This window comes from Erpetoichthys calabaricus, chromosome 2 (genome assembly GCF_900747795.2).
Source record: "Erpetoichthys calabaricus chromosome 2, fErpCal1.3, whole genome shotgun sequence".
Taxonomy (NCBI): domain Eukaryota; kingdom Metazoa; phylum Chordata; class Cladistia; order Polypteriformes; family Polypteridae; genus Erpetoichthys; species Erpetoichthys calabaricus.
Genome location: NC_041395.2, coordinates 231274559 through 231292801, shown reverse-complemented (window position 1 = coordinate 231292801; position 18243 = coordinate 231274559). Strand labels below are relative to the sequence as shown.

General features: G+C 38.6%; 1 protein-coding gene across 2 annotated transcripts; it reads right to left on the bottom strand.

Moving 5' to 3' along the window:
- Positions 1–1811: 1811 nt before the first annotated feature.
- On the bottom strand, positions 1812–17552 carry LOC114646870 (L-seryl-tRNA(Sec) kinase-like). 2 transcript variants are annotated; one of them, XM_028795236.2, is made up of 6 exons: positions 16993–17552; positions 11155–11446; positions 7881–8082; positions 6966–7041; positions 6430–6523; positions 1812–4607 (listed from the first exon to the last, which is right to left on the bottom strand). In XM_028795236.2, exons 1-6 carry the CDS (start codon positions 17179–17181, stop codon positions 4414–4416), a joined length of 1047 nt encoding a protein of 348 aa, XP_028651069.2. In that variant the 5' UTR covers positions 17182–17552; the 3' UTR covers positions 1812–4413. The 2 variants fall into 2 exon arrangements, with proteins under 2 accessions (XP_028651069.2, XP_051778824.1); XM_051922864.1 differs by lacking the exon at positions 16993–17552 and adding an exon at positions 15784–15840.
- Between the last annotated feature and the right edge of the window lie 691 nt (positions 17553–18243).

The window sequence follows — 18243 nt, the reverse complement described above, 5'->3', positions numbered from 1 at the left end:
TTATGCAATGTGCCAAACATTGTTTTAAAAAATTCAGTTCCATTCAGAGAGCGGTCTGTTAGCTTGGTAAATGTCAAGATGCATCTATCATGTGTTCACCATTTGGAAATAACTGAATAAGACTTGGCTTTCGTGGAAAAAACAGTTGTAAGCAGGAATCTGATATTCAGAAATAAATCATACATGGGCAAAACACCATTTCAGAGAAACCCATTTTTTATCTGTGCCTTCCCAACAGATGAGTCAAAAATGGATGTTTTTGAACATATGTGTATTATCATGTTTGGTGAAGAACAAACACTGCTTTGAATAAGAACTTTATACCAGCTGTGAACAATGGGTAAGGAGAGGCTGCTCTTACTTTACTGCCCCAAAATCAGATGCCTTGCTGTGGCTCAATCTATCATGAAATCCACCAGAAGAATAAGAGGCCAACAACAGGCAAGGCTGATCAGGTTGCAATACGATGATGTCACAGAACAGCTGTAAAAGATCGAAATTCAGGGTTTTGCGTATATCCAGAAAGAAACCTTATAGAGATGCTGCACAAACAAACCTTTGGAACTGAAACAATTCTGTAGAGAAAAAGAGCCAGAATTCCAGCCTGATGATGTGAAAAGATGGCTGATCCAGTCTCGCTGGACATGTCCATTTCAAGTCGTTATTGCTCAAGAGCTTTGTCCATTCCAGTAAACACACACGTGTGTCTGGGACAATTTTCAAGTAGCCAGTTTACTATGCATGTGTCTGGTATTTTTGAGAAAACCTTATTTTAACAAAAATGCTGACTTTGCTTTTTTAAATAAATAACCAGCATATACAGTATGCAGTAATTTGCTCATCTTTATGTGCATTACCCTCCATTATACTGTCAGTATGTATTGTTTCATATGAATGGTATGATGCAGAAACCTATAAAACATCAACCCCATTGAAGAAGGAAAAGTTGAAGATGTCACTGAAAGGAAAAATGAAAGGATTTCGTAAGTATTATAATAAGAACACTTCACAGTGATGTCAAAAAAAATACCAGAGAATTACTAACATTAAATAAGAGATGTTATTTCTTCTCTCCTTTTCATAAAATCAACTTTGAAAACTTTTTATAAGCTGACTTTAATGGTAACTAATGTTATCACGGTGATGCATAAATGTTTACTCTTAACAAGAGGAGAGGCTGACAAAGGTTTCCAAGAACAGTAAACAACAGATAGTGTCTGTGGTGTGTTGTGGCATCAATGAAAATGTTAACGGATGAAGTCTCAGTCCAGCAATTTAAAAGTCCAAAGCTCAGATAATAAGGACAAGTGCCAGCTAAGAAGACCAAATGAAACAACAGAAAAAGCAGAAGGGCATTGTTCACTAAATGCTGAAAGACTGAGGAAGTGCTGCTTGCTCAAGTCGCTTGATCAGTTATGGTGTGACAGCCAAAGATATTGTTGCAGCAAGTTAAAAAAAGATATTCACCAAAGGAGGGTTTGTCAATTAAAAACAGGAGATATTTATATTTTAATTGTATTTTGGGCTGTCAGGACTTCAATACTCTCTAAATATTATTTAAAAAAATATTTTTTGAAAATTACTGAAAGATGGTGAAGATCAAATATGTAACATAACATTCTGTAAACCAATTAATGCACTTCAGGATTTTCTCATTTACAGGACAATGAGTAATTCAGTTTTCATGTCCTTATTCAGTGTGAGAAATATAAGTGAAAACCATCTCGATGAAACCCGACCATTTTTAAAGCTTCTTGGGAGTTTACTCTTGTATTAGGGAAAACAAACACTGGAAGAATTAGAACTGCATGTATAAAATTTTAATAAATAGCAACACTAGAATTCAACCTACTGTTGGAATACAATACCTGAATACTGGTGATGTGTAGGCATGGCCAAATACTACAATGCACCACGGTGAAAAGACAGATTGAAAGGTTTCATCGTCTCATTCACGCATAACAAAGAAAAATAAGAAATAAAGTATGTAGAAAGCTCTGACCAAACAACATATGCATTTTCATTAAAATAAACTTTGACCACATCTCGATAGTGTCTGTCTTCCTCCACATTATATTTGACCCCAAAACATTTTATGGAAGAGGTTTATGACACCTCATGACCATACTTTACAGTAAGATCTGATCAACATACAGAATTTTAAAATATGGATATCAAACTTCAAAATTATCAACACCAAAGAGCGTGTCCTTTGTGGGAAAAATTCAATTTTACAACAAATATTAGATGTCACAAAAATATTTCCAGGAGCCTTAATGGAGTGTTTCTGAACATCTGTATGGCTTTCAATAATGCAGGAAAGTGAATTTTGTTGTATATATCACTGAGATGCAGATAAGACTGCAATTGTGAATTTGTGTATTTTGTCCAGACACGTTTGCTTTACTCAAGTTGCTTAAACCCAATAAGCACACTGTGTTGTTGTTGTTTTTTTTGTATTTTTTTAAGGAACACCAGAAGCCAGAACTTTGCTGACACAATGAATGGATCAAACAATTTTATGCGAGTAATTGCTACTATGGTTATGCACCAGTTTATCATGGATGATCATGCATTTTTTTCTTTGGTGTCTCTGTACAAAGTTTGAGGGGAAAAAAAACTGATATTCCCAATTTCACGGTTAGGCAACATGAGACGAATATCAAAACAAGACTCTATACTGTTATACTCCAGATGAAGAACAGAGTAACGCAGAAGATATACAGTATCTACAGCTATTCAATGGACTCTGCTTGAATGTCTATTATTGCCTCTGTGACTCTAAGTAGAACTAAGCTGGTTTGATGGTCGATGGATGGACTTGCTTATAAAAATATTGTATAAAAATATAATAAATAATATATAAAGGGTTGGCGCCCTGCCCAGGATTGGTTCCTGCCTTGTGCCCTGTGTTGGCTGGGATTGGCTCCAGCAGACCCCCGTGACCCTGTGTTCAGATTCAGCGGGTTGGAAAATGGATGGATGGATATTCACTTGACAGAGGCCCTGAATATTCTGTAATAACTCTCACTAGGAAGAAGCAATCTGAACGAAACAATGTGCAATGTGCTCCTCAGTATATGAAGCTTTGAACCATCCGGGATGCCCCTGCGTTGGAGCGATAAGGTAGGCGCTGGACAGCCGTTGCGACATTTAACCTCTGTTTGCAATTTCTGGGTGCATACCGCCCTTACCCCTTCACTCAGTCATTCGACTTCTCATCAGGATGGTGGTGTACAGTATTGAGCAGCGCGTCTTCATGTTGTGATCCTATTGGGTCACCGATTCATTTAAGCGATGTCAGAATCAACTGGATAATTGTGAGTTAACGGAAGGTTACTTCCAGCAAGATGGAGCAACGTGTCACACATCGGCATGAGGCATTGCCAGAACTTATTCGGCAACAGGGTAATTTCAAAGGGGCTTTGGCCACCACGGTCGCCGGATCCGACACCACATGACTTCTTCCTTTGAGTTATGTTGAAAGGAAAAGTCTATTGGAACAAGCCTCGCACTGTGGAAGATTTGAAGGTAAACATTCAACGTGACATTGCTGCTATCCCCCCTGCGACGCTTGCCAATATGTTCAGGAACATGGAGCGCCACGTCGAAATGTGTTTGGCAGAAAACGGAAACTACTTCCAGCATCACATGTAATGTAATCGATTACACATACGTCAAGGTATATAGCATATTTTTTTGGTTCAGACTGCTTCATCCTAACGGGACTTACAACAGAATATTCGGGGCCTCTTTCAAGTGAATCTCCCTGTAATACCACTCAAAAGCAACACAGTTCGGTTGCTAACATGCATTCGCTGTGTTATTCAGGAGAATAAACTCGAAATAAATGTCCACCAATTAATTAAAATACCAAGTCAACTTTTATACACAGTGGATCATGAGCTAGTGAGGTGTGCCGAGTGTCGTTCAAATGGTTTCCATTCCTGATGACAGAACAGGGCGTATGATGCGTACTCAGCACACATACTTTTTCTACTTTAACACACTTAGCAGCATCCTTCCACATACTCTTTGGTTTAAATCACAAATCCACAATATGTGGTGTCTTTTTCATTCATCCACTGTTTATATAGTGGCCATATACATCCATTTACGAACACCATTTTTTCCACTTCTCTCATTTCCAGACCAACTTTTCAAATCAAAGTCATTGTCTACTTTGTGTCCATAATAGTTTTATTTGCCCAAAATGAAAAGTATTTCAAAAAAGTACTGCATCTCTTCTCAAGGCCAGCTACTTCCTTGTTGACCTTACAGCCAGTCAAGCTTGGCATGCTTTGAACAGGACTAGTGCATAGATGTACGGTATTGTGCATCCTTCCTTGGTTTGTAGTACCAGTCAGATAGACAGGGAAACACAAAGCATGGAGAAAAAACAATTCTGAAATGTCAGTCGCTGCTTACAATGTTCATTGTTTCTCGTTCAAACAGTTCAGTAGCCTCTATCACCACTTCATCCATAGATCTCAGGTTAAACCCCCTGCCTCTTAAGTGTCCATGTCTTAGATCATCCAAAAGGCTTTCTTTTAATTTGTGAAGTTGTTCAGCAAGAGATCTCAGATTTCGTGAAGATGCTTGGTTATCTGCATATTAACAGCAAAGAAAATGAGTTAAACTATATAAATAAAAAAGTAATGTGATCATTGCTAAATATCAATATAGCAATCAACACTGATAAAATTTATTGAGAAAGAGGTCAGCATGAATGTGAAATATAAGAAATGGATTTTAGGTAAAGGTGTGAGAGAAGATTATATTGATGGTGAAGTTCTATTGTACTAGTGAAGCAGCACCTCAAAACCTCAGACACAACTGAAGCACCACAGTTGCAAGTTCAAATAAAGTTACTTTTTTATTTAAACAAGTACCTTAAACAGCTTCTTTTCTTCAATCCAGCAAGCCTTTTCCACCTCCTCCCAACACCAACTCCCCAAATGAGAAAAAATGGCAGCTTTTATACAAGACCCAGGAAGGCATCCAATGTCAGCACACTGCATGGAGGAGGCACTTCTGAGTCAAGCAGAAGCCCCACAAAAGAAGGATGGCCATTTCCTGCAGCTTCTCCGGGCAGAACCCAGCTGGGTTCCCCCCATCGGACTACAGTTCCCAGCATGGCACGTGGGTGTGTGTATGGGTACGCCAGTCCTGGAATGATGCCACTTTGGGGGAACATACAGTCTCTGAAGGCTGTTTCCCTCTGTTCATCCACTATACTAGCCTCCTTTCCAGGAAAGGGTACGGAGTTCATCCTGGCAGGGATGCCAGTCCACTCCTGCCATCTGTCACACTAGTAAATGAGTTGATGCTTTAACTTCTTGTGACAATATTTTAAATATAGACAATCACCCCAAAATGCACTGATAATCTATTACTACCAGATTTTTCATTAATTTATCCCTGCTTTACTGACATGAAACCAACCTTGTCTGAAAAACAAAATACACATTATTTGTTACAATTGTTAACCAGAAAGACTGTGAATCCTTACCATCATATAACTGCCATATATGCTAAGGATAAAACACCACTTTGCATAATTTGATTTTTAACTTTACAGGAAAACATTTCTATACATTGTGGGGTGAGGGGGTTAACACTGCTTCATTTAACCACAAAGATAAATTGTGCTTGATCATGTGCCAGATTGAGCCCCAATATAAAGCTGAGATGGGCTGGTACCCTGTCTAGAGAGCTTTCCTACCTTGCCCAGTCCCCTGGGGTCTATCTTCCTACAAGAATGTTGGTCAAAATTCTAAATCCTTTTCAACGACAGTGTCATTCATCTTGTATTTAATATTTCTTTTTCAACTCTACACTCTTCTATATAAAAACAAGTTTTCCAAATGTTTGTGAAGATAATAGTTCATTTCCTTTTTTATATATATATATATATATATATATATATATATATATATATATATATATACACAGTATATATATATATATATATATATGTATATATATATATATATATATATATATATATATATATATATATATATATATATATATATATATATATATATATATATATATATATATATATATATATTTGTGTTGTTTCCTCCTTGGCATCTGGTATAGCTCCAAATTTACTCTCTTCTGTAACATATTATCAGACTGCATTATATGCTACCGTCTACTCAGGCTTGAGAATCATATCGCATTTCATTTTCTTCTAAAAAGGATGTTGTCGAGATTTTTCATTATGCTATATTAGAGTAATGAATGTACCAAGGGAAATATACATTTAAGATAAAATGGCATCAAACTGTTCCAAAATCTCAATAAATTACTACCAGCTAAACATCTGCTTATCGACAGAAATACTAACATTCTGTACTGTATATTATGCTAATGTAAGAATGCCAAAAAAATAGCAGGACAAAAATAAACTCAAGGAACCTTTGGCTGTCTTCATAGCCTGGGATACCACATGACGCAATGCCCGATCAGTTTGGTGAACAAGGCTGGAGGCACAGCATATACGATCTGCTTCCTGTATAAATAATGGAAAGTTCAGTAAAATACCACAGCATGCAGGAATATTAAAGCAAATATATTTGCTTTCATTCAAAGAATCTATTCAGAACATTAACAGACTACATACATTATTTTATGACATCAAATTTACTGTCTATATGTAATTTAGTAAATATATTTTATAAAACACAAATTACGAATGCATTACAGGAAACTGTTTACCCAATGCACTAGGCAAGACCAAGGGCAGCTTCTGGAATAGTGTCTAAAGGAATTAGGAAGGAATTATTTTAATGATCAATGTATGAAAGCAATACAAATGAAAAAGATACCCTCTTTTACATTTTAAACAGGAGCAAAGACTACTTTCAGTGGTAAAAATCGAGGACCATTTATAACAGATATAATAAAATACAGATCTATGTATATTTTATGGAAAGGTGTCTTGATAATTGTACCTTTTGTCCTGCATCATCCTCATGTGGTAACAGTGGATTGTTCATGGCATTTTCAAATAATGCCATTATAGTATTTCTAAAAAGGTAAAAAATATATATACATGTATACACACACATATGTTCTATGGTTGTGTCATTGTGCTTAAAATAACGTAATCAACAGCTTTATAAATTAAAAATTATTAATATGGTCAAAGATAGACAAAAAGTCTGAAAGACAACAACTACAACTTCAAATCAGCCCAGTAAGAATGTTATAGATTAGCATTCCTCAACCTATCCTTCCATTTTTGAACCCACTTTCTTTCTCATTGCAGGGCAATAGGCAGCTGGAACTTATCCGTATGATTTCAACACTCTACTGCTTGCCAGTGTTTTTCCTGCCACACCACAGAAACTGGCTGAGAAAGTTTGAGTGTGTTTGCATTAGTTTACTCAGAAATAGACAGCTGGAAGTTACAATTCAGCACTCTATTTTTTGACAGTTTTTTTTTTTTTTGCTACATCCCTATATCATGCACGTTAGGGTATCTGAATGAGTGTGTGTGCGTTAGTTTACCTGGTAACAGATGCACTTCCTGTATAGGGTTGGTTTGTACACTATACTGCCGTTAGCTTTGGATATTTGTGTGTGTAAAACTGGATGAAGAAGGTTCAGAAAATGGATGGTGAATCGATGCTATAAACCACACAAAAATAATAACATATGCTTAACACTAAATTATATTAAGATACAAATACAGATATGAATCCAGTATACTTTTAATAATAGAACATGATCCATTTTTAATGTGAATAATTATGTGAATAATTCAGAACTGAAAGGGACCTGACTATAGAAGTCATAAGAAATATTTTAAGCAATTTAATGACAACACCTTGTCAAGGAGTTAGAAATGTTGGAAGTTGACCTACATATCCTTATCCTTAATAAAATCCATTGTGGTCACCGCCAAGCTGTTCTTCTCCCAAGAATTTTTGTTTGGATTTGGAGGTTCAATTCTGTTTGACATGGCGATGATTACATCATCAGGCAATGGAGTTGCTCTATGTCGATTTCTTCTCAGACACAATTCCAAAGGGCAGTCCAAATGCACATGACAGAAACCTAAGCAATCTATGAGGAAAAAAAGTATATCACTATTTTAGTGTCCAAGGAAATAAAATACAATACTGCATCTAAAATTTGTAATCATCCAGAAAAATAAATGTAAAGAAGAATTTGAGATGCAACACCTGAAATCAATTTTGCTGCGCACAGATAATGATTTTCACAGTCCAGCCTATGCAAAGTATTTATACATGTTTGGTAGATCTTTGATCATTACCACCTATCTGTTTGAGATTCAACATGCACCCAATATCAAAGCAAGACTCTATACTGCTATACTTCACATAAAGAACTGAGTAACGCAGAAGATATATCTGCAACTACTCAATGGACTCTGCTTGAATGTCTATTATTGCCCTTTCTTCCAGCCTCTGTGTAGAACTAAGCTAGTTTGAAGCTAGATGGGTGGACTTGCTTATAAAAATATTACATAAAAATATTATATATTCATACAATAATGTGATTTTAGTGTATTATATATATATATATATATATATATATATATATATATATATATATATATATATATATATATATATATATATATTCATTGCATTCATAGTCTGAGTCTCGACGACCTGAATTGTGTGGGTGGTTACCAACCAGGTAACGCTTATGGTTGGTCTGCCATGCGGCAAACATCCGCCATGGTGCCCTCTTTCAGTTGCGAGAAGCAGATCATGGAATGTTGCATAGTTTACTGTCAAATAAAGCAAAGAGTACGCGACACATGATTCGCCCTCATTTGGGCTCATCAGGCGTACACACTCTGCTGCTCCCCTCTCGGGGAATCGAACCTCGGACATAATTACTCCGGACCTACAGGCTGTCAAATAAACGAACCACACGCCGTGGCGCAGTGTAAAGGGGCTTCGTTGCTGACGTCCGAGGTTCGATTCCCCGAGAGGGTAGCAGTAGAGTGTGTATGCCTGATGAGCCCAAATGAGGGCGAACCATGTGTCGCATACTCTTTGCTTTATTTGACAGTAAACTATGCAATATATATATATATATATATATATATATATATATATATATATATATATATACAGTATACAGTGGTGTGAAAAACTATTTGCCCCCTTCCTGATTTCTTATTCTTTTGCATGTTTGTCACACAAAATGTTTCTGATCATCAAACACATTTAACCATTAGTCAAATATAACACAAGTAAACACAAAATGCAGTTTTTAAATGATGGTGTTTATTATTTAGGGAGAAAAAAAATCCAAACCTACATGGCCCTGTGTGAAAAAGTAATTGCCCCCTTGTTAAAAAATAACCTAACTGTGGTGTATCACACCTGAGTTCAATTTCCGTAGCCACCCCCAGGCCTGATTACTGCCACACCTGTTTCAATCAAGAAATCACTTAAATAGGAGCTGCCTGACACAGAGAAGTAGACCAAAAGCACCTCAAAAGCTAGACATCATGCCAAGATCCAAAGAAATTCAGGAACAAATGAGAACAGAAGTAATTGAGATCTATCAGTCTGGTAAAGGTTATAAAGCCATTTCTAAAGCTTTGGGACTCCAGCGAACCACAGTGAGAGCCATTATCCACAAATGGCAAAAACATGGAACAGTGGTGAACCTTCCCAGGAGTGGCCGGCCGACCAAAATTACCCCAAGAGCGCAGAGACGACTCATCCGAGAGGTCACAAAAGACCCCAGGACAACGTCTAAAGAACTGCAGGCCTCACTTGCCTCAATTAAGGTCAGTGTTCACGACTCCACCATAAGAAAGAGACTGGGCAAAAACGGCCTGCATGGCAGATTTCCAAGACGCAAACCACTGTTAAGCAAAAAGAACATAAGGGCTCGTCTCAATTTTGCTAAGAAACATCTCAATGATTGCCAAGACTTTTGGGAAAATACCTTGTGGACTGATGAGACAAAAGTTGAACTTTTTGGAAGGCAAATGTCCCGTTACATCTGGCGTAAAAGGAACACAGCATTTCAGAAAAAGAACATCATACCAACAGTAAAATATGGTGGTGGTAGTGTGATGGTCTGGGGTTGTTTTGCTGCTTCAGGACCTGGAAGGCTTGCTGTGATAGATGGAACCATGAATTCTACTGTCTACCAAAAAATCCTGAAGGAGAATGTCCGGCCATCTGTTCGTCAACTCAAGCTGAAGCGATCTTGGGTGCTGCAACAGGACAATGACCCAAAACACACCAGCAAATCCACCTCTGAATGGCTGAAGAAAAACAAAATGAAGACTTTGGAGTGGCCTAGTCAAAGTCCTGACCTGAATCCAATTGAGATGCTATGGCATGACCTTATAAAGGCGGTTCATGCTAGAAAACCCTCAAATAAAGCTGAATTACAACAATTTTGCAAAGATGAGTGGGCCAAAATTCCTCCAGAGCGCTGTAAAAGACTCATTGCAAGTTATCGCAAACGCTTGATTGCAGTTATTGCTGCTAAGGGTGGCCCAACCAGTTATTAGGTTCTGGGGGCAATTACTTTTTCACACAGGGCCATGTAGGTTTGGATTTTGTTTTCTCCCTAAATAATAAAAACCACCATTTACAAACTGCATTTTGTGTTTACTTGTGTTATATTTGACTAATGGTTAAATGTGTTTGATGATCAGAAACATTTTGTGTGACAAACATGCAAAAGAATAAGAAATCAGGAAGGGGGCAAATAGTTTTTCACACCACTGTATATATAAAATTGTGTATAATGCTTATGCAAAAAGCACAAGCAATTTATTCATAGTCATCTAACAAATTTAAAACTATGACCTGTTAATTTCGGGAATTCTTGGTTTTAGGGTGTTAACACTTTTGAAGTATTCCTATCTGTAACTTCTTAGGGGCGGAGTGGTGGCTCTGAGGCTAAGGATCTGCGCTGGTATCCCGAAGGTTGCCGGTTCGAATCCCCGTCACTATCAAAAGAGATGCTACTCTGCTGGGCACTTAAGCAAGGCCTTCACTTGCTCCAGGGGCACTGTACAGTGGCTGACCCTGCACTCTAACCCCCAAGGGGTATGCGAAAGACCAAGTAATTTCCTTCGGGATTAATAAAGTATAATGAGAAAAAAAAAAAAAGTATGTCAAAACTTACATTTTCTTGCAAGCTGGAAAACCTCATATCGCATACTCGGGTAGTAAAAATTGTCATCTAAAACAACAAGTGGAGCTCTTAAAAACTGCATGCAAAGAGAATCTGGAAGGATTTCACTGTTATTTGATGCAGAGAGTGATTGTCCATCTTTGTGTTTTAGGCAGCAAATAAATCGCATCCAAATGACATCATCTTCAATCGGAGAGTACAGTGCGTGAGGCGTGTTGTTCAGTATTTGTAAGAAACGTTCCAGGCACAGGAGAACTTTCTGTCTATGTAATTTCCAACTGGACTATTAAAAAAGAAAGCACACAAAAACATTTGTTGTTACAAACCTTTTTTATAGTGATTTTCAATGTGTTCATTAATTCATTTTATGAGCACACTTTTTTAAAATCAGGAATCATGAGACACCAATAGCTCATCACAATAACATAGAATGGGGGTATAATTTAATATTTAATCTATTTACTCCATTTCAGTGCATCATGTTTACAGCAACATACGCAGTGCATACAGGGCTGCACCCCGTCCTCACTTCGGATAATCTGACCACATCTCTCTGTACCTGTACCTAGCCTCCAGACAAAGGCTGAAACAAACAAACCTTATCATTAAGCAAGTTAAACTTTGGACCCCAGAGACTGAGAGCACCCTGCAGGAATGTTTTGCTCAGACAGACTGGGATGTGTTTAGGGTTGCAGCCACTCTAGAGGACTCTTCCATCAGCATACAGTACTATGCTGAGTATCTGAATGGGTAAATTAGCACCTGTATTGACAACATCGTGCCCACAATACCAGTCAGGAAGTTCCCCAACCAGAAGCCCTGGATAAACAGTCAGGTACGCCACATTTAGATCAGGCACTGAGACGGAGTACAAAGTTACAAAGTACGGACTAAGAAAAGCCATCACAGCAGCCAAGAGGCAGTACAGAGAGAGGCTGGAGGGCTTCTATTCTACTGCTGACTCTGGAAGTATGTGGCAGGGCCTACAGTATATCACAGACTATAGGACCACCACCAGCACAATCAGCTCCACAGACAGTCTGCCAGATAATCTCAACACTTTCTACACCCGCTTTGAGACATCTAGCAACAGCACAGAGTGGAGGCACACACACACCTGGGCCACCCAATCCCCCCCAACGGTTTCTTCAGGTCAGGTACACAAAGCACTAAGGAAGATCAACCCCCATAAGGCAGCAGGACCAGACAACATCCCTGGATGGGCTCTCAGAGCATGTGCTAACGAGCTGGCTGATGTTCTCTGCTCCATCTTCAACCTTTCCCTTAGTCAGAGCATCGTTCCGTCCTGCTTTAAGACTACAATCATCGTCCCCTTTGCTAAAAAAAGCCCACCCACCTGCCTGCCTGAATGACTACAGGCCAGTAGCACTCACTCCAATCATCATGAAGTGTTTTGAGAGAGTGGTGCTGCCCACATTCAGAGCAGCATACCGGACACTCTGGACCCCCTGCAGTATGCCTACCAGCCCAACAGGTCCATCTCAGATGCCATCGCGGCCGCACTACATTATTCTCTTTCCCATCTGGCGATCAACGACTCCTACCTCAGGATGCTCTTTGTTGACTACAGCTTTAACATGGTTATCCCCCATAAACTCAACCATAAACTGTCTGCACTTGGCCTGCACCCCACCCTATGTGACTGGCTCCTAGACTTTTAGACTAGCAGGCCCCAGTCTGTCAGGATTGGTAATAGGATTTCAGCCACCATTATCACAAACACAGGCACCCCACAGGAATGCATCCTCAGCCCCATCCTCTACACCCTGTTCACCCACGACTGTGTCGCCTCCCACAAAGATGACTTCATCCTAAAGTTTGCAGACGAAACTGCAGTGATAGGACGCATCACTGGAGGGTACGAGGTGGCCAGTCTGGTGTCATGGTGTGAGATGATAGTGGACATGAGGGAGGAGAGGAGACCTCACCGGCCACTGTTCATCCGAGGGCTTGAAGTGGAGAGGGTGAGCAGCATAAATACCTGGGTGTCTGTATCAGTGAGGACTTCACTTGGACATTTAACACTACACAGCTGGTCAAGAGGGCCCAGCAGTGTCTGTACTTTCTGAGGAGGCTGAGGAAGTTTGGTATGTCGACTAAGATCCTCGGCAACGTTTACAGCTGCATTGTTGAGAGCATCTTCACCAGCTGCATCACCGTGTGGTACGGCAACACTACTGCTATGGACCGCAACCGCTTGCAGAGAGTGGTAAAGACTGCCGAGAAGATCACCAGGACCCCACAGCCCTCTCTGCAGAGCATCTACAACTGCAGAGTCCACAGGAGAACTGCCTCGATCCTCAGGGACCCCACCCCCCAACACGAACTGTTCATAATTCTACCCTCAGGCAGGAGGTATAGAAATATGAAATGTAGGACTTCCAGGCTAAAGAACTCCTTTCCCAAGGCCATTAGACTCCTAAATAACTGACTGGAGTTTATAACCATCGTTCACCTCATTCTATCTACCTCACACAACTGTATTTGACTTGTCCGTCACACACCTACCTGCACATTACACTTTATACTTCTATTCTGTTTTTATATTTTATGCTGCCTCTGTTACTTATTACCTATCTGCTACTTATTATTTATGTTTATCTTTATACATTGGTTTTGTCATTTGGTGTGGACAGCAAAGAAAGAATTGCATTGTACAGGGAAAAGTGTTTCCCTACTGTGCACATGACAATAAACTTTGAACTTGAATTTGAACTTAATATACAAAACATTAATATAATCATGTAACAACAAATATTATGGAGGCAATAAAAACTGTCAAAATATAAACAATTTAATGTAATGCAGAAATAGAAGGGTTTCTTTTGTAGGCCTTGAGAAAGCCTATGATTAGGTGCCAAGATAAGAAATCTGTTACAGCTTGAAAAGGAAAAAGGAACTTGTGCAGTTCATACAGTCTGACTCATTAAAACTATGTATGCAGCGTCATGTGTGAAACATCCATTGGAGAACAGTTCAAAGTGAAAGTGGGTTCAGCACTGTGCCCATTAGTATTTATAATAGTAGCAAATGAGATCAGCCACAAAGTGAAGAAAAAGCCTCAGTGGTTAATACTTTTTTGCTGATAATCTTGAATCATGCGATGGGACAAGTAAATAACTGGAACTGTAATTATAGAACTGGAGAGAACTTCTACAAGGAAATCATATAAAGATGTTTAGATCAAACTCTTTTGGTAGGATCAATGCTTCAAAAGGATGGAAGCTGAGAGGTGAAAATTAGGCAGAGAATTTGAATGGGATAGAAAAATGACAGAAAATATAACAGGGAATACATTTGACTTGAGCATTCCTAGATTTCATACTCTTTCTCTTTACGTTTAGCATTCGTATGCTCAGAGGTCGATGCGCTTGCTTCTTCCTGAGCAGCTGTTCTTTTCTCCACCCTAGCGACCCGCTTCTTCTCTTCTTTCGTCAGCATCTTTTCGCGTTAAAACTGATTAAGTCAATTTTTGTGTTGCAATTACTTAGTACGTTTTTCTTAATTTTTCACTTAAGCTGGCACTTAAGTCTTCAATCTGCCTCAACAATGATTTAAGATATGAAGAGGTGGGGGAAGTGATGGCGGAGGTGGTAGGGAATGAGAACGGCAACCGTACGCATGCGCCACATTGCTGCCCTGCTGGCCGCTGCAGAGAGTTGATTCTACAATAAAACAAAAATAAAAAGAGGAATAACCCTGGAGGTCAATCATCACCCCGAAAGCGGATATTAGACGTCACGTAGTATATGTGTACCAAATTTCAGGTCAATAGGTCAAACGGTTTGTGAGCTACAGGTGATTTAAAATCCTGGACAGACAAACGAACAGCCATGGTAGCGCATTATATATAACGATACTCTGTGACACAATATAGCTACCAAGATATAAGCAAAAATATACAAGATGCCAGTGACATTAGCAATGCTGCATGGTGTCAAAACTTAGGATAAACAATCAGGAGGGAGACTGAAAGAATGGAAGGTAAGAGATAAGAAGAATGTATGGGGATAACAAAACGGATCATGTAGAAAATAAGGCCTAAAAGTGAAAGGGATAAGGTGGGACTCAGAGACTGGGTGTGATAAGGAGAGGTCTGTAAACAGAATTAGATACTGTACACCTTCACTGTGCTGACCCTGAATAACAAAGAATTCAGAGGGATGGAATGTTTACACATTCATGAAATGGCTTCCCGGCAGCCCCACATAATTTACTTCAATGTCAAGAGTGACTGGGTAAAAAGCAGCAACTAGCCTCGTACAGGGTGCCACATTGCAGGACACACTTATATCAGAATTATTTAGTTACCAAAAAACTAGGATGTGGGAGCAAAACTATGTTACCAGCAGGGAAAAGACAAAAAAAAAAGATTTTTCTGACAATATTTTAAAGCTGCTGTCACTTAATGATATTGTTTTCTCAACATTTTTCTAAGTTATTCTGTCAATATATTTAGTACCAACACTTTAACCAAGATATTATTATGAGGCATTTATTTTTTTTTTTTTGTTGTTTATTTTTGAGGATTGCAACAACCAGTTTTGTTTTTGATTAAACCCCTCCACATTTTTGGCAGCATTTAGGGTTCCAACTCACATGTTCCAAGGTTTGGTCAAATGGGACCCCTATATCAGCAAAATTCACTTAAACCAAATTCATAGTCAAAGACCTTTTAATCTCTTAAACCGAATACCTTGTTTAAGCACTATGCTTTTTGTGCTACTATTCTGTAGTCATATATACTGTACACTGCAACTTGTTTCAAGTTACGATTAATTTAAACATCCAGCCCCCCTGCAAGCCTAAATTGAATTTGGCAAGTTTAAAAATATTATGTTATCAACATGGCAGGATTTAATCAATATTATTTTAGAATAAGAGAAATAGCTATTATCGCATTTAACTCCCTTCTCCATCTCTTATTTTCATAGATATTCACTTCTCCCTTTCTTTTGTTTAATGTTGCCTTATTAAAAAGCCTAAAGCAATTTTCCTTTAGCTAAGCTCTCCTTCTCAGGGGTGGGGTTTGATTAGTCTTCAAATTTGTTGGGTTATAAATTGATCTGTTTGTATGGAATGATTACAATGAAAATTAATAAAAAAAAAAATATTAAAAAATATATATATATTATGTTATCTATAAAATGGTATCTAATGTCATAAAATTGATTGTATTAAAAAGACAAAAATCCACAAGAAGACATAAAAAAGGTGACACATGCAAATGACACTGAACATTGAGGGGGTGTGGCATCATCCACTTTTAGGCACATCAGCAAAATAATGCAAATATTTCAAATATATACAAAAATAATCTAAAGTAAAACAGTCAGAAATGCAAATTCTGTCCTTCAAGAACTACAAAAAATTAGTAAATTCATTTGTAAGGTGAACTTGTTTTTTTTTTTTTGGGAAAACTTCTCGAGTCATTAGTTGTATATGTACGCATCTGTATGACAATTTACGATACAGCCCTCTTTAAAATACGGGACTGACTTGATTAGTGAATTTTGTTTGCTGTATGGTGGACTAGGAACAGCGGGCGTTTTGTGCAGAATGTAACTTTGTTCTTGTATTGGAAAAAGGCGATTTACAAAAAAAAAGTTTAGGCTTTAAATCTCCGGTAATCCTAACTACGGGTGCGCTGGCTGGTTAGGAACCCGAGGGCCGAGAGGAAAGCTGTGAATCAACATCCTGGCTGGCTGGCCCTGATTTTGCTGATCCCTGATCCAGTTTAAGTTACATTCGGACATTCCATTCGCCTACGTTCCGGACACAATACAATCAGAAGGCTGAGCGTCTAACCTTTTCATCCGGGCTACCAGTCTCGTCATTCACCGATGGAAAGGCTTCCTTGAGAATTATATCATCATAAGAAATTACAAAACATGGCCATGATCTGCTCCGAAGCGCACTGACCAGGCACCGGGCAAGAGTGGACTTTCCAGCAGCCGGCAATCCGGATAACAGACACAGAATTGCTGATGGATGCATTGTTGCAGAGACCTCTGTGCTGCTAATGTCCAAAAAGTCGAAGTTTGCGAAATGGAAACAATTAAATTTTACTCCTGAAAAGCCAAGGTCTTGCTTTTCTGAGTGATAACGTCAAAGGATCATGGACGGGTAAATCGGTAACTCAATAGTAAGGAGCACTTCGTCAACACAAGTCCACTTCCTAGATGCACGATACACTACGAGGCGGACCATTTCTATGTTTGGTTAAAGCTGATTAGGGCACTAAAATAATTGACAAGCGACTCTCCAAACGGATTGTTTACATTATGATGATTGACAAGCAATTTTCCCCGTTTTCTGAAGCGATTGGCTAGTTTGAGAATGACAGCTAACTGTTCCGCCTGAACATAAGACTCTTTCAGGTGATTGGCTTACTGAAATATGACTGACGAGTGCCCCGCCTACTGTTTTAGAACACTGTTGAGGACCGAGTGAGAAACTGAGAGTCTATGTTGCTCTTGTTTTTCTTTTGGGTATACACAGTCGCACGGAGAAAAACAATATAGGAGCTTCTGGTCCAATGTTTATAACCCGAAATTATAATTTACTGGAAGCTGTGTTGTAAACCACTAATGGGAGCGATTAGAAACGATGTGTCAATGATCGGCTAGGTTAGATGTAATTTATACTCCTGTTATCTTTTAGTAATGCCAGATGCGAAGCACTACAGTAGTTGACTTTCACACTGCGCATAAAAAAGAAATATATAACTCGTTCTAAATAATTAATATTTTAATTGTTTTCAAGTTTAGACTTCAGATGGGCCTCTGAACTCACCTTCTTGTTTCGAAGCATATTGCTTGCTTATTTCTGGCATACCATTACTGTTTGACTTGCTGGTTAGTTTTTCGACCATTAGGATTCTGATCTTGTTGCACATTTGGAGAACAGTCTGTTCTCTTTTGAGTTTTCTGTTCTCAGTAACAGACTTGTGCTCCTAATAGCATAAGCATTTTGGAATTTTTAACACTGTGGTCCATATTAATGACACTGGCCTTCCGACAACAGAGCTGGTAAGTTAATATATTAATAGCTCATAGA

Bases quoted from the DNA above. Each gene is read 5' to 3' on its own strand.
- LOC114646870 (XM_028795236.2), bottom strand. From the start codon at position 17,181: ATGCATCCATCAGCAATTCTGTGTCTGTTATCCGGATTGCCGGCTGCT. The intron at 8,083-11,154 runs GTAAGTTTTGAC...TTTTCCTCATAG, and splicing joins TTTCCAGCTTGCAAGAAAAT to ATTGCTTAGGTTTCTGTCAT. The intron at 6,524-6,965 runs GTACAATTATCA...TTATTTATACAG, and splicing joins AGGATGATGCAGGACAAAAG to GAAGCAGATCGTATATGCTG.